Source organism: Humulus lupulus, chromosome 1 (genome assembly GCF_963169125.1).
Source record: "Humulus lupulus chromosome 1, drHumLupu1.1, whole genome shotgun sequence".
Lineage (NCBI taxonomy): Eukaryota > Viridiplantae > Streptophyta > Magnoliopsida > Rosales > Cannabaceae > Humulus > Humulus lupulus.
The window spans coordinates 6,564,085-6,584,625 of record NC_084793.1 but is presented as its reverse complement, the minus strand read 5'-3'; the positions used below and the strand labels follow the sequence as shown (position 1 = coordinate 6,584,625).

Below are 20,541 nucleotides of genomic sequence, written 5' to 3'. Positions count from 1 at the left end.
CTAGGAAAGATCATTACAGTAAAAGAGAAGAGAGTTATTTTACTCTACATGCGTACTCATCTTACCAAAATTATACCCCGAAATAAGTGGCGAAATCCCAACCGTCGATTGCTCCAATTGCGATTGTTTTGAGAATCTTCTCTCCGAATGTTAAGGTCCGTACTTATTCGAATCAACGGTGGAGATTAATAGTTGGTAGATGAAGGGTCCAGCTTATCGACGGCTATTATTCCTCGTTGTAATCCCCAGTCGAGCGATAGCTTATTAGATCTATCAGCTTCAGTCTTTAGTTTTTTTTTTTAATTTATATTTTTTATTTTTGGTTATTTGATATTTTTCATCTTCCACATTCTCTCTCTCTCTCTCCGAAACCCAGCGCTCTCGCCGTTCCTGCAAATCTAGTGAGTTCTCTCAGAGCAGGTTTTTGAAAAAGCGAGAAAGATAAGATTAACGATATACTATTATATCCCTAAAACCCTTGGGTTTAGGTGTTTGGATCTGTGTGTGGTTTAGGGTTTTAGAGGATTTGCTGAGATTGTTTCAGTTCATGCTTTTCAACTGAGTGAGTTTGGATTAGAAAGAAGGCGGTGGCGGCGATGGCGAATGCTTATCCGGGTCCTGTTAGTGCTGTTCAGGTTAGATTTTTATGCCAAAATAATAAAAATCCAATATTTACGTATGTATTTACATTTGGAGTATGTTAATGGATGTATATTTTTGTGTATATAAATATGTGTATGGTTTGGATTGGATTATGCAGGTAGGCTCCTACTTTGTGGGACAGTACTACCAAGTTCTTCAACAGCAACCCGATCTAGTTTATCAGTTCTACTCTGAGACAAGCTCAATGGTTCGCATCGATGGTGATTCTACTGAATCCGTTTCTGAAATGCTGGTAAGATTTTCTTTTCATATTATTTGGACACTCTTTGCGATTTTTTTTATCGTTGAAAAAAATATGAAATTATTGTACAGTCTTGTTTCGTGGCCTTCATCTTTTTGAGTTGAAATAGATGTAATAAGCTTTCGTTTATTGTTTGTAGATTTGATTGTTTTGATTTATTTATCTTTTCATATGTTTGTTGGGTTTTTTTTTTCCTTTGCAGCAAATTCATTCAATTATCATGTCTCTGAATTTTACTGCCATAGAGATTAAGACAATCAACTCTCTTGAGTCATGGAATGGAGGTATCCTGGTGGTGGTTTCAGGGTCTGTTAAAGCAAAGGACTATGTTGTCAGGAGAAATTTTATCCAAACCTTTTTCTTGGCTCCTCAGGAGAAAGGTTATTTTGTTCTCAATGATGTCTTTCAGTACATAAATGACGAAGTAATTTACCAGCATCCAACACCCGAACTTTCCGAAAGCAAATTTGATTCTCAAGTGAACATTCCTAGCCCTCATCCCGAACCACCAGGTGATTTGAACAGTTAACTGTTCAGTTAAAAATAAATAAAGGGTTTTCGTTGACAATATGTATTTATTCCCTGCTACTTTCTGTTTTATTATTTCTATGCACATCCAAAACCAAAAATATTTTGTCAATCTCGGATATTTTGTTTCGATAGAAATATTTGTTTTCTGTTCTAGTTTTCTTGGGTCTAAGTTGGAGCGTTTTGCAGTTTCTGACTATGATTTGGAGGAAGAGGCCAGGGATTATGTCAATTCTGTTCATATTGAAGATGATCCAGTTGATATATACAGTGTCCCAGAGCAACAGCAACAACAACAACAACAACAGGATGTGGAGACAGAAGTTGTGGTGGAAGAAAGTCTGGTAGAAGAAACATCCGCTTCATTTGAAAATGTGCCTAATGCTGTTCAAGAAATCCCATCTGAGGCAGTGGAGGAACCTGTGGGAGAATCTGTTAAGAAAACATATGCTTCTATTGTATGTGCCTAAATCTTAATGTTTAAATTTCACTTGCTTGCGATCTATTTAGCATCTATTCACTTGAGTATCAGTATTTTATTTTTGTCAATAACTATATTTAATTGTTTCATCATGAATGGTTGCAAATTGGTAGTTGCGAGTTGCCAAAGGGCTGTCTGCACCTTCAAATGCACCTCCAGTTGTGCCTCCAGTTGCAGCTCAACCATCTTTTACGGCCACCCAAGCTTCAGATTGGAACTACTCACCTCAGTATGTTGAACAACAGTCATACTCTCCATCACCAGTTGTGCCTGATTCTGGAGTAGAGGCAGCGGATGAAGGCTATGCCTATGATGACGAAGGTTAAATTCTTCTCTTTGTCCTTCTTGTTACTGTATATAGTCAAATATGTCATTATCACTTTGCTGGCTGATATGGTTGGCACATTCTTTTCATATTCATGTTGCTTTTCTTGGGGATTTTTCAAGTCTGATATTTTAGCATATGGAAAAGAATTGAGCTTTGTCTTACATTGTTGTGATGACAAACATTTTTGGCATGAGAAATATGTATAAATTCTATTAAGATTTATAAAGACTAACAAAAGGCTTTGGAAACTTTATCTCTTCTATTTGATATGAGAAGGCTATAACTGCAATTAGCTTGTTTTTAAAGTTCTGTGCTTTGAACTCATCAAAATTTCCAGGCGAACCAAAATCTGTCTACGTGAGAAACTTGTCTCCTAATGTAACTGAAGAAGAGATTGAGGAAGAATTCAAGTATTTTGGCCGCATTAAGCCTGATGGGGTGTTCATCAGGAGCCGCAAGGTTAAATTCTTTCTATACTTTTCAGACATTTTACCTTATATCCTTGAAGAAACTAAAATTGAATTGATTTGTGCAGGATATCGGAGTCTGCTATGCTTTCGTTGAGTTTGAAGACATCCTTGGCGTTCACAATGCACTCAAGGTTTTTTTAACTTTTATAGTCTTCTATGCTTATTAGTTTTTTCGTCTGGCAATTATTTTTATGATTGTCCTGTTCTTTTAGATGGTGGCGTGGTCATTTACCAATTTGCAGATTATCACATGTTTTACACAATTTAAAATCTTGTGTTGTTTAGGCATCCCCCATTCAATTAGCTGGAAGGCAAGTTTATATCGAGGAGCGTAGACCTAACAGCACTGGTATTTCCCGAGGCGGAGGTGTTGGTGGAAGTATGTTGCTATACTTTTTCCTTCTCATTTTATTATTATTATTTCGTTTTACGTTTCTCAATTTATTATTATTTCGTTTTATGTGGCAGAAATTCTTTTTTTTTTAACTTCATGTTCTTTAGATAGAATACCTATCATTGTTCTATTTATATTATCTTTAATCACGTCACCCCATATGTTCTTGGTAATGATGATAAAGAGGAAATATGTAGTAACTTACTTTAAAAATTCAATTCATTAGTCCTCAGTATAGACAAATTAAACCCATCAAATTAATCTCTTCTGTCGGTATCATATCTAAGATGTTTGTCATGAGAATATTGTGTTAAACATTCTTCAAAAGCAGCATTTCGTATCCTCATTTGGCGTTTTGGGGGGGAGCCAAACCTTTCCATTTAACAATGGCTATAGGAATTAATTTTGCTTTTTCCTTGGTTGACCAGGACGGGGAAGAGGCAGAGGTGGTTACCAACCAGAGTCTACTAGAGGGCGTTTTGGTGGTCGAAGTTTGGGCAGGGGTGGAAACCAAGACAGCGACTACAGCAGACCGAGAGGCAATGGTTTCCACTCGCGAGGTTCTCGATAAATCAGAGCCTTATGACCATAAAGACGGGGGGCAGATCTAGCTATATATAAACAAAATCCTTTGTGGGGGTTGATGAAGTGTTGTAGGGTGCAGCTGATTCCGGATGGAATATTTTCCTCCAGACGGTTTCTAGGAAAATTTTTATTAATACTTGTTGAGTGGTGTTTTGCATGAACTGGGAATGTTTAATTTTACTCTTTAGCGAGTATCAGTTTGTTTTCCCCTTGAATGGTTTTTATCATGCAATTCTAGGGGTGGCCTTTAAACCCCCATGTTCTTAGGGAATATGGGTGGGGCTTGTGTTCTGTTTTAATATATCTAATATTTAATGATTTTGCTCCACATTGTGGTTTGTTTACTCTGAATTTAGCATATTTCATTAATGTCTCAGATCTCTGTTCATTAATTTGGGCAAGATTATACGACTTGGAACTCTGTTATCTTATTTGAATTTCAATATTGAACTAAACCTTGACTTGTACAGAACAGAGCTTATACTACTGGGACTGCAATTACTGAATGTTCCAGTCACACAAATTAATCGAGCTCCAAACCCAACTCAAAGCTCCAAATTAGTACAATGACATCATACAAAATCTATTATTTCACTCAGTCATATGTACTGGTTTTTAAGAATATGTATTGCCAATTGCTATGACCTATGCATTTCTTTTTCCAATCCTTGTCTTGTCTTCAATTTGGTGTCAGAACTTTTTGATGTTGTAACCTGAACCTCGAAGCTTTAAACCACCTCAGACTTGGACTCGTATGAAACCATTCTTTTTCCTAAGCAGAAGCTATGGTTCCTTCACGAATATTAGCTGTCATGGCACGAAGCTCTTCTGCCATATCATCCTCATTTTCACCATCCTCTGTTTCCCAAAGGAAATTAGCATATGCAGCTTGAACATGGCTGAGATTCAAAGAAACACAAAAGTACCAAAAGTCAATCCACAGGAACACACCACAAGAAAGAAAAGAATCTAAGGGCATGATTGGTTCGCGATTAGAATTCTGTATTTTTGAAAAGTGAGATTTTGAAATGAAAATCAAGGACTAAAAATATGTTTCTGAAAATGTGATTGGTTCAAGCTATTTTTTAGTTTTGAAAGGTATTAAATTTGAAAATATAACAGAAATTGAATATCAAAATCTGAGAAAACGAGTTTTTCTCGTTTTCAATTTTCCTTAACAAATTTTGGATACAGATTTGAATTTGATTTTAAAAAACAAACTACCAATTCCCAATAGCATACCGATCAGACCCTAAACTTTCTCTTGAAAAAAAATCACACTCGTACCTGTCTTTGGGAGAAACTTGGACAGCTCGTTCAAAGTAACTTGCAGCTCTGTCTTGGTCATGGTGTAGTTCCCACACTATCTTGGCATATTGTGACAACATATCACCTTCTTTGGGATCTGCTAGGATGGCCCTTGAGTAATATTCTTCTGCTGCCTTGAGGTCTCTCTTGGCCTGTAAAAGAAAGCTACTCTGTTACAAGTATTTTAAGGGAATGGTTATGTTGACAGACATGGTATGCAGAGAAGAATGAATTTACCTCATACAGAAATTGAGCATAGTTTCTAAGGAACAAAGGGTTGCCAGGATTTTCCTCCACCAGTTTCTTGTAATACTCTTCAAACCCTTGTCTGTCCCATTCATTCCCACCTGAGCCATAAGGGTTAAAGTCACCATTGCCGCCACCACGGCCATTGCCACCACCGCCGCCACCAACCTCGACAACTTTTGCAAGCTGCATTGTACGAGTCACCCCCTCATTTTCTTGTTCAAGACCAGAATTCCAAATCTTGTCCATGGCTATCATCTCCTCGTTGAAATTCATCTCCTTCTTCATCATATTCTCAAAACCGAAACCATTACCTTGCATAGCCATAGCCATGACAACATCTCCACCTCTCATCTCTCTTTCATCTTCTTCTTCTAACTCTTCTCTTTCTTCAGCATCTTCAATGTCAATCTCTTCTTCTTCGTATTCATCTTCCTCTTCATCTTCGAGCTCACCACTCGAGTTTCGAAACGAAAAAGAGGGTATAGTTTGCAGCATCAAGCACTTGGGCCTCCTTGGAAACATTTTGGTCACTGGTGAATCACGGATATGATCTTCACTGTTGACATAAGAAGCATAAGCTAGTCCCTCCAAGTTTCCTTCAGACTGAGTTCTTTCCAAGCAGTTTTTCTTAACCTGGTTGCTATCAATGGGGGGTGAGATAGGAGAGGAATTGGAAGAAACTGAACAGAGATTTAGATACCCATTTTGAGGGAAAGCAAATTTGTTGGGGCTGTTTTGAACGGTGGCTGGCTTTGTTTCATAGTGATTATAAATATTGTTTGGACTTTCTGCAAAAGATGGGAGAAGGGATCCAAGAACTGGTGTTGAAGAACTCCTAAGCAGCATAGTTGAATCTTTGCTTTAACGATTATGTTCTATAAATTTAAAAAAAAAAAATATGAAAACAATGTCAACCATTATCAATCAATGAAACTTAACCAGATTATCATAAATGTCCATTCTAAAGGTAAAAACAAACATACCCTTTTGAGAAGGCTCAAAAATCTTCAAAGTCCGACCCTCAAATCAACCAAATAAGATTATCCAAACCAAAGAAGAACCCTTTATTCTCCCCAGAAAAAGAGAGAGAAAGTGTTATGGAATGGCCACCACAGAACCAACCAACCCTCTTAAGATATTATAACAATAATAAATGGAAGAAAAAAAATATCTTCATAGAAAGTGTGAAGCAAAATATCTCCCTCCTTTTGTTCTTTTCTTCCTGGCTGGACCCAGAAAAGCAAGCTTTTTTAATTTTAATTTTTTATTTTATTATTATCCCAAGCGATAATGGATGAAGATGAATAGGGACCACACGTTGTATGATCAACGAATATGAACCGTCTGATGCATTTCTGGGTGAGTTGTGTTCCAAATATTCATTCAAAGCAATAGAAAACGACCCACGTTTTAAATCTGTGAATTAGTTGCCCAAATCAAAATTTGCAGGTTTTTTTTGTGCCTTATTGGCCGTACACTTGTTCTAGAATCTTTAGGTGGTTTGTTTGTTTGTACTATTTTTGGTGTGTTTTTAATTATTGTTGGACACTTGTCACTTTTTGTACCTCTAATTCTTTCCCCAATGATTACCGCGTCAGCACTGTTCCGATCACTGTGCGACGTCGTTCTGGGAAACTCCCTTTTAATTTGTTTTTTTTTTTTGGGAATATTATTATTTTTGGAGTGTGTTTGGTAGAGAGTAAAGAAATTAGGATGAAATCAAAAAATAAAAAGAAAAGAAAATTTGTTTTCACATAAAGAATTAAGTTATTTTATAATTACTTATTTAAAAATTAAATAGCAAAACAAAGATATGTTAGTAATTTAATATTTTCATTAGTTTGAAAAAGTTTTTCACTCATTTTTCTTACCAATTTGAAGAAATTATTTTGGTGGAACTCACCCAACTATTTCCACTCACTTTTTTTTTTCTTCCAGTTCTACTCTTTTTTCTCTTATACAAAATATCTATTTTTTTTCTTTCCAAAATATTTTCTATCTTATTCAATTGGACAAATTCCCAACTTAAACGACTTTTTGTATATAGATTCTTAACTTTAAAGTTTTTTTTTAAATAAATAAAATATTGCTTAAGTATTCATTTAGTAGAGATGATAAACATGTTGACTAAATAGACATCTGTCACTCTGTAATCGGTCTATTTTATAAATAAAAAATAAAAAAATAAATTAAAAATAGATTTTAAATTAATTCAAATTTAAAAAAATACATATTTTGAAGATAAAAATATTCAAACTACATAATGATACATATATAGTGAGTCAATATTCAACATAGAAGGTTCTGACAAAAGCAATGTGTTAGCAATTTTGAATATTTTTTCTTCAAGGAAAAAAATTTAGATATTTATCTTTAAATATATTGAACATTGATATCATGTATTGCCCTAAAAAATAAAAAATTGAGGTAGTGTTTAATTGATTGGAATTGGTATAGAAATGGAATGACTTTTCCTAAAGTTGATCCATCCACTTAGTTGGTTTGTTTTTTATAATTGGAAAGCTTATTCCTTTAGAAATTGTAAGTCTAAGTCATGTCGACAAGGAAATTGTATTTCCAAAATCAAATGAATTGAATAATTATTTATTTCCAACACTATATAAATTATTCTTTATTTACCCCTTTTCATAAATATAAATACTTTCTAAGTAGAAAAGCTTTGTTAAAAAAATTAAATTTTTTGTATTAGTACATACCCAGTGTTTTTAACATAATAAAAATGAATGATATATATTTTTTAAAATATAAAATATAAAATATAAAATATAAAATTAAACTTTAAATTTTAAATTTTAATTTATTTAGAATGTAACATAAATTACAAATTACTAAAATTGAAATACATATATCTCACTAAAAATGACTTACTAATATTTATAATAAAATTAGATTTTATGAATTTCTTAATAAGAAAAGTGTACTATAAAAAGTATATTTACTATAATATTATATAGGAAGTGTATATTTTTATAATAATAAAATATAATATAAAATTAGATTTTATGATTTTTTTTATAATAAAAATGTAATTTTGTATGTAATAAAAATTAATTAACATTAAAAATAATAGTAATTTGGTAAAAACAATATAAATTTCATTCCATTCCATATTATATAATCTTTTACCAAACAAAAGAATCGAAATTTCAATTCATTCTTATTCTCATTCAATTTCAAGTACCATTTCTTTCCATTTTTGTTTTGGAATCAAAGTTCATCTAAATATTTAAGTGTAGAAGTGTGAAACATTATTATTTATGACACAAATATCCCTTAATTTTAAGTTTAAATATACTTAATTAATTTTAAAAATAATATGTAAGCAATCATTGCTCAAATAATGAGAGGCCTCTCTCTTGATCTTTCTTCCTCTCTCTCACCTGATCTCTCTTCTCTCATGATCTCTCTTCTCTGTTTTCACTCTCTCCTCATCACAAATGGAAAAGGGTTGAAGACTTGAAGCTTTGGAGAGCGACCGAGCGAGCCAGAGGTAGGTATCAAACACCCATTAAAACTCTGTATTCTTCTTCTTAAACAGTCTCTACTAGAGACCAGACCAGACCCCATTACATATACAATGAGCTTTCGGTGTCAGAAAATCTTGGAATATGCTTGAAGCCATTTGCGAACTCGTAGATTACTTCTTTCTTTTCTTTCAGAAAACTCCAAAATTCAGATCAGGGTCTTCGCTTGTCAAGAGGGCAGAACCAGGTTTCGAGGCTTATCGTCATGTTCGGCTGCAACTGTCTCTATTGGAACAGACTCGCCGATTTCTCGCCACCACAGCTCGAATATTTCTCTCTGCCTGCGCCCTTGCCTAACTGGCCTCAAGGTATGGGATTTTCGTTTCCAGATTTAAACTTTTCGAGAGTTTTTCTAATTTTTTTGCTATTGTTATTATTGGGTTTTTCGATTCTTCACTATTTAGCTCAATGGGAGCTATGGTATCTCTGGTTTTTTTTATATGTTTCGTTAATAGTGAGCTGCTTGTAAATATATGATCGTGGGTATTTTTTCTTTTTACTATGTCTTCACTTTAGCTTTTTTTTTCAACGGTCATCTGGGTATCTTTTGACAATTTATTGGGTTTATTGCATTTTTATTTTTTCCGTACAAGAAGGGTTTAGAATAGTCAGAAATCAGTGTCTTCTTTTATTCAAAATCATTATGAAAACTTCTCTTCGACTGCTAATATGAGAGTTGTAACAAATACAGTTAATAAGGCCTTCCTTGATTCTAAGCAGCTTGGTTCAATGGTTGGTTTGAATATCTTATTTTCTTTTGCTTTCCTCCCATATTATGTGCTCTGTGGGCTTGTTTAGAATATGATTCTAGAACTCTTGGTATAGTCAGTTCTTAGCATAGACATGTGGATGGTTTGAATAACTTTTACTCGAATCGAGTGGAAACTTGTTCATGTCCTTTGTACTGGAATGAGGTGTTTTTTAATGGCTACTTTCCACTTTGTTTAGCTTAGTGGGCTGTGTCCCTTTCAAGAATAGGAAGGCTCTATTTTAAAGTTGGAATCTGGGGTGGTAGAGAATTGATTCCATATCTCCTTTTTCAGGTCAAGGTTTTGCTTCTGGAAGAATCGATATAGGAGAACTAGAGGTTTTCAAAGTCTCTAGATTTGAGTTTATTTGGAGCCATAACCCATCACAGGACAAGAACAAAGGTGTTACCTTTTACAAACCAGTGGGAATACCTGATGGATTCCATATTCTTGGTCATTATTGTCAACCCAATAACAAGCCTCTACGAGGTTATGTTCTTGTGGCAAGAGAAGTAAATACCTTCACACCAGAAATTGCTCATGCTGCAAGTACTGTTAAGCTACCAGCTCTTTGTGAACCACTTGATTATATCTTAGTTTGGAGTCCTGAGGACTGGACTGAGGATAGATATGGTGGATGTGGCTATTTTTGGCTGCCTCAGGCACCTGAAGGATACATGCCAGTTGGGTTTTTGGTTACCAACAAGCCAAGCAAGCCGAGTTTGGACGAAGTCAGGTGTGTTCGGGCTGATTTAACAGATGTATGCGATGCATATCGCCTATTGCTTAATTCTAGTTCTGGATACATGAATTGTTCTGTTCAAGTTTGGAGTACGAGACCACATCACAGAGGGATGATGGAGAAAGGAGTCCCTGTCGGGACATTTTTCTGCTGTAGTGACTGGAGTTCTGGAGAGGACTTAAGTATTGGGTGCTTGAAGAATCTAAATCCGACCCTGCCTGCAATGCCAAACCTCGATCAGATTCATGCTCTTATCAATCACTACGGCCCCACTGTTTTTTTCCATCCTGACGAGGTCTATTTACCATCTTCTGTTTCGTGGTTTTTCAAAAACGGAGCTCTCCTGTACAGAGCTGGTGCTACTGCTGGTGAAACTATAGATTCTGAAGGTTCGAATTTGCCTGGCGGGGAAACAAATGACGGGAGCTTTTGGATTGACTTGCCCAGTGATAACCGAAGAGAGATTGTGAAACGTGGAAACTTGGAAAGTGCAAAGCTTTATGCTCATGTGAAGCCAGCACTAGGTGGAATATTCACTGATATTGCAATGTGGGTATTTTGTCCTTTTAATGGACCAGGCACTATCAGAATTGGAGTCATGAATATTTCTCTCAGCAAGATTGGGGAACACGTTGGCGACTGGGAGCATTTCACTCTTCGGATATGCAACTTTACTGGAGAGCTTTGGAGCATATACTTCTCACAACACAGTGGTGGGCAATGGGTGGATGCCTATGACTTGGAGTACACACAAGGGAATAAAGCCATTGTTTACTCATCAAAAAGCGGACACGCTAGCTACCCTCATGCTGGAACTTACATTCAAGGCTCTTCAAAGCTCGGGATCGGAATAAGGAATGATGCTGCTCGAAGCAACTTGTTTGTGGATTCAAGCACACAATATGAAGTTGTTGCAGCAGAATATCTGGGAGATGGGGTTGTGACCGAGCCAGGTTGGTTGCAGTTTATGAGAGAGTGGGGTCCAACTATTGTCTATGACTCAAGAACAGAGCTGGATAAGATTATTAATAAGTTGCCTTTGATGGTTCGTTATTCAGTGGGGAACTTGTTTGCTAAATTCCCAGTTGAGCTTTCTGGGCAAGAAGGTCCAACTGGGCCTAAGGAGAAGAACAACTGGGTTGGGGATGAAAGAGGCTAAGCTTGGTAGAACCTATCAAACCTTCCACTTCCACTACTACTACTACTACTACTACCATATTTGACTTTGTGATTGTTTTGTTCATAGTACACAATTAGGAAATTATTGATTGTTGAAAGCAGTATTATTTGTGAGGTTTTATGTATATTGATTATTCTTTTTATAGAAATACTAAATGGGCATTTTTGTTGGATTATTATCCAAGTACAAGTGAGTTTGATTTGAGTGAGGATTGTATATATAATCATAGCATGTACACGCTTATGTTGCTAAGTGTTGTTTGAACTTATAAGCTTCTTGTGGTTTTAGCATATGTGAAAAGAAACAGGTTGTTTGATGTTAATCAGATTAGAAGTTGTGCTATACTCATACCAGAAGCTTTGTGCCGTTTATTTAAGGGAATTTACTTATTTGGTACCCTATGTTGTAAAGTATCATTTTGGTTCAATAATGCTCGCATGGTATTTTGTTTTTTAAAATTATACATATTTGATACTCTAGACTCATATTTGATAGATAAAATTTTGTCAATATGATCAAATTGTCATCAGTTATATGTAATTAAGTAATTAAATTTAAATTTGGAACTTACATAATTGATAGCAGTTTGATTAACTTAGTAAAATTTTATTAATTAAATTTGAGTTTATTGTACTAAATATGTACGATTTTAAAATATAGAGTACCATATGAGCATTATTGAAAACAGAAGTACCAAAATGATACTTTGCAAAAACACGGGGTAACAAATAGTTACCTACTCTTTATTTAATAAAATAAGAAATATGAGATAAACATTACAACTTAAGAAATCTTTTTATTAATATATTGTTTCTACTGAAAAACAATTATTATTTTTTTAGCTATTTTAAAAGACAGGGTTGATTTTAAATTTCTAGAAAAAATAAAATATAAGCTTTGGTTGGCAACGATTTTACTTCAGGATTTGACTTTGGAGAAAAGTGATTTTCCAAGAAGTTAACGATAGCAACTTTTCCAGAAAGAGCTGAGCTCTTTTACATATTTATGCCCATCAATAAATAAAAAGCATTTTGAAAAGTTGTCATATTTAAATCAAAATAAAATAAGTTTGAAATTGAGATGGGTGTCACTATTGGCTTCCTTTTTTTTTTAAACACCCATTTTAGTTAATTATTTACTATTAAATATATAATTTTAGTGAGTTTAACATAAATATTTTTTTTACAAATGACTAAATACTCATTGATAATAGGTATAATAAAGTACATTGATCATAATACGAAAGTAGATATTCTTCCGATGAAATAATCTCGTATTTTATCTGTAATGAATATGTAACATGAAAGATATACATTCGGAAAGACAGATAACAATGATCTAAAGATCTTAATAATACAACTTCATCCAAAGTTAATAATAGAGTTAGCCACTAATGTCAAACTCTGTGAAACTAAAAGAAGAAAATCATTTAAAATGCAAAACAAAAGTTCCGGCTTCTACAACTTCACACCATGAAAATGAAAATGAAAATGAAAGACCTTATTAATAAGAGTAAAATGCAAAAAAGAAAACTCCGACTTCTACAACTTCACACCATCAAAACGAAAGACTTTATTAATAAGAGGGCAACAAATTTGAAGAAGAACTAGACAACCTTTATTACTTGTTTAAACTGCAAATAAAGGAAATATTGTTGACGCCGCTTTTCGTCAACAGATAAAAGAAGAGAGCACGCAAACAATTAAAGACAATGGCTAAAACAAACAAACGAATCAGACACGCGGTTTTTACGTGGTTCAGCAGTTAAATCTGCCTAGTCCACGAGTCTCTGTTATTAATCTCAAGATTATCTCTGAACAATCCTTTAGCATGAATTCTCCAGAGTTTTCTCTCAAGAATCAGAAATTCGATCCTCTACAATGGTGCATGCCTTCTCTATTTATAGAGAAGGATGCAGAATACTATCCCACATATTTTGGGTAGTTACTCTTTTGTGAATAAAATAAATGGCTTTAAATGCCTATAATCAGATATAACAGGAAACGTCCCTGAAGACCAGGAAACGCATAACTGACCAAATAATATCCCACGATTCTTGGGGATTTACATTAATAAATGAGGATCATATCCCATATCTACAACACTTGTAGATATTCAAGGTAGTCATTGCGTATCTCCAAGGCTTCACGTCATTGTGCGAGCCGCTGACACTTCCCGAGCTTACATTTCTTTCGAGATGGCATATCGAGCTCGAGATCCCTGCTCCGAAGTTGCTTCTGAAGATGAGGGGCTCACAGAGCTATCCTTCGAGATCGAGATCATTTCGAGGTCACCATATTCGAGATCTGTACCATACTTTGCAGGCTCCGATTTACAATCGTAGAGCATACCCTTAACCCTCACGAGACCATTTAATGCGAACTCAGCTTTCGAGGTCATATTTTCTACGGCTCGAAATCTGGGTATAACATTTTGCCCCCTCAAAAGTATTTGTTCGAATCCTAAGAGAAGGAGACTTTTGAACTATTCTTTTCGGGAACCATACTGTCACTCTCTTAAAAACGGACACGTGCCAGATGGGTATTGCTCACTTTAGGTACTTGAGTACCTTGGGAACATGCCCACGATCGTTCGTCTGACAGCTTTTCGGCGCTATCTCATCATCGACTCCCCTCCATTCGATCTGATGAGGATTTCAATCAACGTTCCTGATTAATTCAGTTTTCCCACCTATTTATGCAAGACTCCCTCTTCGTCTTCTTCACATTTTCTCATCACAGACCAGAAAAAAGAAACACTCCCTAAACCTCTTACCACAGTTCATGCTCATTGCATGTTTTCCAGGCCGAAGAAACAAAAGAATCCTGGTTTGTACGACTCAGTGAGTTCTTTCCTGCAACCTCTTCTCCACTCGACGATTTCGCTGCACTCCCCATTACTGTGTAAGTACGCCATTTTTGTTGTTCCTTTTATATTGTGCTGGCTGTGTATGTTAGTTTACGTTATTAGCATGATGCGATAGGAGGGTTTGAACCGATAGGTTTTTAGGCTTTCTGGATTTTCACTCTGGAAGTTCGTCTCTGGTTTATATTCAGATTCAATCGTTTGAATGTGGTTTCAACTTTCTGGGTTTTGAAGATTTTAGGCTATGATTCTTGTACACCAAGTTTTCGGGTAAAAACCCTTATTCTTGACAATTACACGAAACCCGAAAAAGCCCTTTCCTGGCTAACCGCCACCTTTCTTTCCCTTGAACTTCGGGATTTTCAAAAAATCATCCACGTTCTTTTTCTTCCCTGTGGAACACGCGCTCGGGTCTTAATATTTAGTTTCTTGCCCTTAGTTATCCGAGCTTATCTTATCGAGTTCGTGATCCTTGCATGCATGGCCCTCACCATTTTTTCTTTCTCGTTAGATGTCACAGAATCTGGAAAGACGGTGGGGGTCATTACGAGCAATCCCTTACGAGCCCAAATCTCCGAGCCCGGAATCGGTCTTTGTCCGGAACCAGCGTCGGATTAAAGAGTACGAGATCGCACGCGAGCAAGAAGACATTCGAGCCCACTATCGCCGCCAGATTGACGAGGTCATCGAAAAGAAGAGAAGGGTCCTTCGGGAAGCCATCTATCCGGAGCCGAACCCCGGACCTAGGCTAGTTCCCCTTGACCCCGCGTTAAAAGTCACGGTAGCATACTATCCGGGGGAACTTCAGTTTTCCTTAATGGCGGAGCCTTCGTCTTCGCAGCCTAGGAGGGAGATGTTTGAAGCCGAGTTCTACCAGAGCTCGGTTACCACCTCCGACCAGATAACTGACATCCTGGCCCTTCATGGCCTTAGCTCATTGGACACACTGAACTGCCGAGCTCCGACAAGACATGAACGGAGCTGCTTCGCTCCTGGGGGCCGTGATTCCAGTGTGAAGTACGCGGCCTGGAGCCAGGAACACCTAAAGGCAGGAGCTTTGCTGCCCCTGAAGTCCTTTTTCAGAGATTTCACCGATTTCGTTGGGTTGGCTCCATTCCAACTCAACACCAACTCATACAGGGTGTTGTCTGCCCTGAGGTCCTTATTCCACGAGCTGGGGTGGATAGGACCGTCACCCCAAGAGATTTTATACCTCTTTTGTTTGAAGAGTAATCCCTCCCGAGCTCGGGGAGGAGATGGTTTTTACTACCTTTCGAGCTATCCCAAAGAGACAAAAATCTTTGAAGACCTTCCGAACCATCCCCCTGACTTCAAAAGGGCTTTTTTCTGGACAGACGGTCTGTTCCCGTCTCGACATCGTTCGTTTAGGCGAATTCGTAAGTATTCTCGTTACTTTCTATTTTTGAGCTCGAATCTTTAGTCCTTGTATCCATGTTTAGTTGAAGTGTATCTCGCCTTTCAGCTAACTTTCAGCGTCCCACCCCCGATGAGACAATGAAGGAGCACAGAGGGAGCCTGCTCCGACTCCCTTATGGCAGGAGGTCTCTTTCATTTCTGTTACATGAGGACAAGCTTCGAGCTTGTGGCTTGTTGGGACAGGGCCAGTCAACCTCTGACTGGTCCAGTAAAAAATACGAACGCTGGGAGGAAGTGCCTCTGCCCACAGGCATCCTTCCTCCGAGGAGGGAAAGGAAAGCACCTCTCCCAATTCGCTCGAGAAGTCCGCGGTCAGGGAACGAGGCAAATGATGAAGCCTCGGGTTCGGACTCCGATGGAGGTAAAACCCTTCCTACTTCGCGAATGTGGTCTCCCACTTTATTAAAACACAGGCCCAATAGACTAGTCTCGTGCCCACAGGATAGATATCACTTCTATATATGGAGTTGGGTAGATGACTGTGTCCATAGGTTTGATAGTGGGCTCGGGAAATACGACACTATGTATACCACAGACGAGATGTGGAATGGGATAGCTGTGCAGTATGGGACCAATGACTATAGGGACTTTTCGAGGTTATCACCAACTTATAGGGAAGGCCCTCCCCCCGCCTCTTCTGAAGACGGGGGAATTTCATGGTCCCCAAGCTCGATCTCGGGGGAAAGTTCCAGTTAGGTTTTTTCTTTCACCACTCTATATAGTGTTGGAGTAACTTGTATTTCTTTCACTGACTCACTGTGATGACTTGTGCAGGCAACATGGACTCCGACCTCGACTCCCTCATCGACAATGCGGGTGCCAAGAGGAGCAAGCGCCCCAGGGCAAGGGGACTGACAACCAGTCAGCCTGGGAAAAGCTCCAAGAGATCCAGGAAAACGCCTCCTCCTCCCCCGCCGGCTTCGAGCTCTGCTGCTGCGTCGACTGGCCAAACTAACGTCCCCATGACGATACCACCCTCGCAGGCCGTCGTCCCTGTGGTGGCGCCGGCCTCGCAGACTGATATCGCTGCCGTGGTTGAATCCCAACCTCCTGTGACGGGTCAAATGCCTTCTACCCAGCTCGTCAAAAGACCTTCTGCTTCCCGAGCCCAGAAGCTAACTATTTCCACCCATATGGATTCGTATGTGGTGGATAATGCTGCCGGTCCTCACGGGTCTACGCTGATCTCGGATGTAATGTCCCGGATTGGCCAGAGCTACGGCAATTTTGAGGCTCCTCAGTGGCAGTGTCTAACTGGCACTCGGGACCGCACTGTCCTGTACGAGAAGAGTATCGAGCACACTGCCGCGGTAAGTATCCTATATATTCCCTTTGCTTACATTCATGCTGTCTCGAGGCTAATGATGGTTTCTTCTTTTTTTCAGGCTCTTGCTTTCATTGCCCAGCTTAATTACGAGCTGAACAACGAGGTCCATACGAGCAGGACCCTTGCCCAAGGGGAGAGGGACCTCCACCTTAAAGCGAATGACGACCTGAAGGCAGTGACTACTAAGCTCGAGGCAGTGGTTAAGGAGCGTGAGGAAATGGCCAAGGAGCTCGGAAAGCTGAAAAACGAACTCGAGGAGCAGAAGAAAGACAACATCCAGCTTCGGGAGACCAACAAGAAGCTCGAGGAAGACAAGGCCGTCACCCTCGACCTCATGGAGGATATCAAAACCCGCCTTACTGCTGAGTTCAAAGAAAAGAAGGAAACGGCGGTCGATTCAGCCATGTACCGGATGTGGGCCTATAACGAAGAACTGGACACCAGTTTTTTGGGTCCCCTCGAGGCGTCCTTCCTCGAACGATGGAATGCCCGGCTCGAGAAGGAAGAGGCTGACCAGCTCGAGAAGGATAAAGCTACTCCGAGTACTGTTTCGGAGGGAGCTCAGGAGGATAGTCATGCTATTCGTCCTGAGGGGTCCGGTGCCACTGATGCTGAGAAGGCCAAGGAGACTCCTCTTCTTTGAATCTGACCTCGGGGAGATCAGTTTTCGGGGCTGCGTCCCATTATTTCTGTAATTATTTCAACTTGTGCCCACGGGGCTGATTCAATTCCCTTTATTATTCTTTTATATACTTACATTTCTTGGTTCGAAATATTTTGCATATTTTTATAATTGATGGACCGGTTATGTTTATTTATGCATACAAACATAGTTTGGATTTAGGCTCGAAATTCGATGCATTCATGCATAGTTTATTCGATTTATCCGTTTCCAACCTCGTTATTTATCAAGGTCGGACATTACTGTAACCATGAACTGAAAAGTACTTATATGGCATGTAATATGAATGATTTGGTTAATCTTTTTAGTCACTTTCCCTCATCCTTAGTATCTTAGCTCCGAGGTTATGAGTTCGAAACTATTTTAAGATGTTCCAGCCTCGATCTCGACATATTTTGTGACGGGTTTAGGCTCCCATTCATCATTGATCGATAATTTGGCTGGTTTGTTCCAAACCTGTTATGCTTGCACATCTGGTTAATTCCAAACGTTTTTGGTTTTTGGTAGCTCGGTAATGTCCGAACTATCTAAGCCCGCATACTTGGTTATTTCCAAATACTTAATGTTTTTTATAATTCGGTTAAGTCCGAACTATCTAAGCTCGCTCGGTTAAGTCCGAACTATCTAAACTCGCGTATTTGGTTATATCCAAATACTTTTTTGTTTTTGATAACTCGGTTAAGTCCGAACTATCTTAGCTCGCGTATTTGGTTGTATCCAAATACTTTTTTTTTTTTTTTTTTTTTAAAGCTAGAGGTATGTATACCAATGTTGCCCCCTTAATATCCTATGAGTGTGACCATAGGTTATTAAATTAAGAGAGATTGCAAAAATAAAAATAAGTTACATGTGAAACAAAGTAGACCCTTTATTTGAAATTCAAAAACAAACTAAGTACAGAAAATCATGGTTACGGGCGACACTTCCTACACTATTGATAATATGGTCTAAGGTGTTCGCCATTCCATGCTCGTGGTATGAGGTTCCCATCTAATCTCGCAAGTTTGTATACGCCAGGGCGGATGACTGATTCTATCTGGTATGGTCCTTCCCAGTTTGGCCCGAGTACTCCTGCTGCTGGATCTCGGGTTGCTAAGAATACTCGTCTCAAAATCAGGTCTCCTACTCCGAACTTTCGACTTCGGACCCTTTTATTGAAATATCTTGTTGTTCGTTGCTGGTAAGCAGCATTTCTCAGCTGAGCCTCCTCCCTTTTTTCTTCGATCAAGTCTAGGGTTTCTTCGAGCTGAGTATGATTGGAACTTTGGTCGTAAATCTGAGTTTGAATTGTCGGAATTTCGACCTCAATGGGCAACATTGCCTCACAGCCGTATGCTAGAGAAAACGGGGTATGCCCAGTTGATGTCCGAGCTGTAGTTCTATATCCCCAAAGGACTTGGGGTAATTCCTCAGGCCATCGTCCCTTTGCTTCTTCCAACTTTTTCTTCAAGGAACTCTTGAGAGTTTTATTAACGGCTTCGACCTGACCGTTCGCCTGAGGGTGAGCCACTGACGAAAAGCTCTTTATTATACCATTCTTGTTACAAAAGTTGGAAAATAAGTCGCAATCAAACTGGGTTCCGTTGTCAGACACAATCTTTCTTGGCACTCCATATCGGCATACGATGTTCTTTACCACGAAATCCAGGATCTTCTTCGAAGTTATGGTCGCCAATGGTTCAGCCTCCGTCCATTTTGTGAAGTAATCAACCGCGACCACAGCATACTTTACTCCTCCTTTGCCAGTTGGGAGTGAGCCTATGAGGTCGATGCCCCATACCGCAAAAGGCCATGGGGACGTCAACATGGTTAGTTCGGAAGGTGGAGCTCGGGGTATCGTGGCGAATCTCTGGCACTTGTCGCATTTTTTCACGAACTCGAAAGAATCCGTCTTAATGGTTGGCCAGAAATATCCTTGGCGTATAATTTTCTTGGATAGGCTGTGCCCCCCGGTATGATCTCCGCAAAACCCTTCATGAACTTCTCTAATAATCTTCTTTGCCTCGGGGGGAGTCACGCATCTGAGCAATGGCATGGAATACCCTCTTCTGTATAGCCTTCCATCCAGGATGGTGTAACGAGGAAGTTGATACATTAGTTTCCGAGCCTGACTTCGATCTTTGGGAAGAATTCCATTTTCGAAGTATTCAACGATCGGGCTCATCCAGGTCGGTTCTGTCTCGATCATGCACACATCTTCCTTGTCTGACTCAGTAATGCTGGGTGCTGACAGATGTTCTATGGGTACAACATTCAGCTCCTCATTTTCAGTGGAAGTGGCGAGCCGAGCTAAGGCATCTGCATTTGAGTTTTGTTCTCGGGGAACTTGTTCGATTGCATAAAACTCAAAAAACTCCAATGCGTACTTTGCCTTCTCCAGATAAGCTGCCATTTTTGTGCCACGAGCCTGATATTCTCCCAAGATTTGATTAACTACGAGCTGGGAGTCGCTGTAGCAATGTATAGCTCTGGCCTTGAGTTCCTTTGCTATTCGTAGTCCCGCCAGTAAAGCCTCGTACTCAGCTTCATTATTAGATGCTTTAAAGCCGAATCTTAATGCATAGTGAAATTTGCTCCCTGCAGGGGTGATCAGAATAACTCCTGCCCCCGCTCCATTTTCATTTGACGACCCGTCGACGTAAAGTTTCCATAGCTCGTGGGCCGTGGTTGTTACTTCGTCGTCGGCTGTACCGGTGCATTCTACTATAAAATCTGCCAACGCTTGTGCCTTAATGGTTGTTCTCGGATGGTAGGTGATCTCGAATTG

At 38.7% G+C, this 20,541-nt stretch overlaps 3 protein-coding genes across 3 annotated transcripts; 2 read left to right on the top strand and 1 right to left on the bottom strand.

Annotated features, from left to right (window-relative positions):
• The first annotated feature begins 315 nt into the window (after positions 1–315).
• Positions 316–4,018, top strand: LOC133784259 (nuclear transport factor 2). Its single transcript, XM_062223692.1, has 9 exons — positions 316–635; positions 761–895; positions 1,107–1,416; positions 1,622–1,890; positions 2,027–2,234; positions 2,579–2,700; positions 2,777–2,842; positions 2,997–3,090; positions 3,534–4,018. Exons 1-9 carry the CDS (start codon positions 597–599, stop codon positions 3,674–3,676), a joined length of 1,386 nt encoding a protein of 461 aa, XP_062079676.1. The 5' UTR covers positions 316–596; the 3' UTR covers positions 3,677–4,018.
• A 75-nt stretch (positions 4,019–4,093) lies between these two features.
• LOC133784270 (uncharacterized) lies at positions 4,094–6,457 on the bottom strand. Its single transcript, XM_062223696.1, has 4 exons — positions 6,231–6,457; positions 5,236–6,122; positions 4,978–5,150; positions 4,094–4,589 (listed from the first exon to the last, which is right to left on the bottom strand). The coding sequence occupies exons 2-4, from the start codon at positions 6,091–6,093 to the stop codon at positions 4,463–4,465; spliced, it is 1,158 nt and encodes a 385-aa protein (XP_062079680.1). The 5' UTR covers positions 6,094–6,122; positions 6,231–6,457; the 3' UTR covers positions 4,094–4,462.
• A 2,131-nt stretch (positions 6,458–8,588) lies between these two features.
• Positions 8,589–11,805, top strand: LOC133784206 (hypothetical protein At1g04090-like). The gene is made up of 3 exons (XM_062223657.1): positions 8,589–8,758; positions 8,928–9,100; positions 9,836–11,805. The coding sequence occupies exons 2-3, from the start codon at positions 8,998–9,000 to the stop codon at positions 11,440–11,442; spliced, it is 1,710 nt and encodes a 569-aa protein (XP_062079641.1). The 5' UTR covers positions 8,589–8,758; positions 8,928–8,997; the 3' UTR covers positions 11,443–11,805.
• The last annotated feature ends 8,736 nt before the right edge of the window (positions 11,806–20,541 follow it).

Excerpts from the sequence above, each read along its gene's own strand:
- LOC133784259 (XM_062223692.1), top strand. The coding sequence starts at position 597 with ATGGCGAATGCTTATCCGGGTCCTGTTAGTGCTGTTCAG. Across the intron at positions 636-760 it reads GTCCTGTTAGTGCTGTTCAG|GTAGGCTCCTACTTTGTGGG; the intron begins GTTAGATTTTTA and ends TGGATTATGCAG. Across the intron at positions 2,843-2,996 it reads GCGTTCACAATGCACTCAAG|GCATCCCCCATTCAATTAGC; the intron begins GTTTTTTTAACT and ends TGTGTTGTTTAG.
- LOC133784270 (XM_062223696.1), bottom strand. The coding sequence starts at position 6,093 with ATGCTGCTTAGGAGTTCTTCAACACCAGTTCTTGGATCCCTTCTCCCA. Across the intron at positions 5,151-5,235 it reads ATGCTCAATTTCTGTATGAG|GCCAAGAGAGACCTCAAGGC; the intron begins GTAAATTCATTC and ends TTTCTTTTACAG. Across the intron at positions 4,590-4,977 it reads CAAGTTTCTCCCAAAGACAG|CCATGTTCAAGCTGCATATG; the intron begins GTACGAGTGTGA and ends TTTGAATCTCAG.
- LOC133784206 (XM_062223657.1), top strand. The coding sequence starts at position 8,998 with ATGTTCGGCTGCAACTGTCTCTATTGGAACAGACTCGCCGATTTCTCG. Across the intron at positions 9,101-9,835 it reads CTTGCCTAACTGGCCTCAAG|GTCAAGGTTTTGCTTCTGGA; the intron begins GTATGGGATTTT and ends CTCCTTTTTCAG.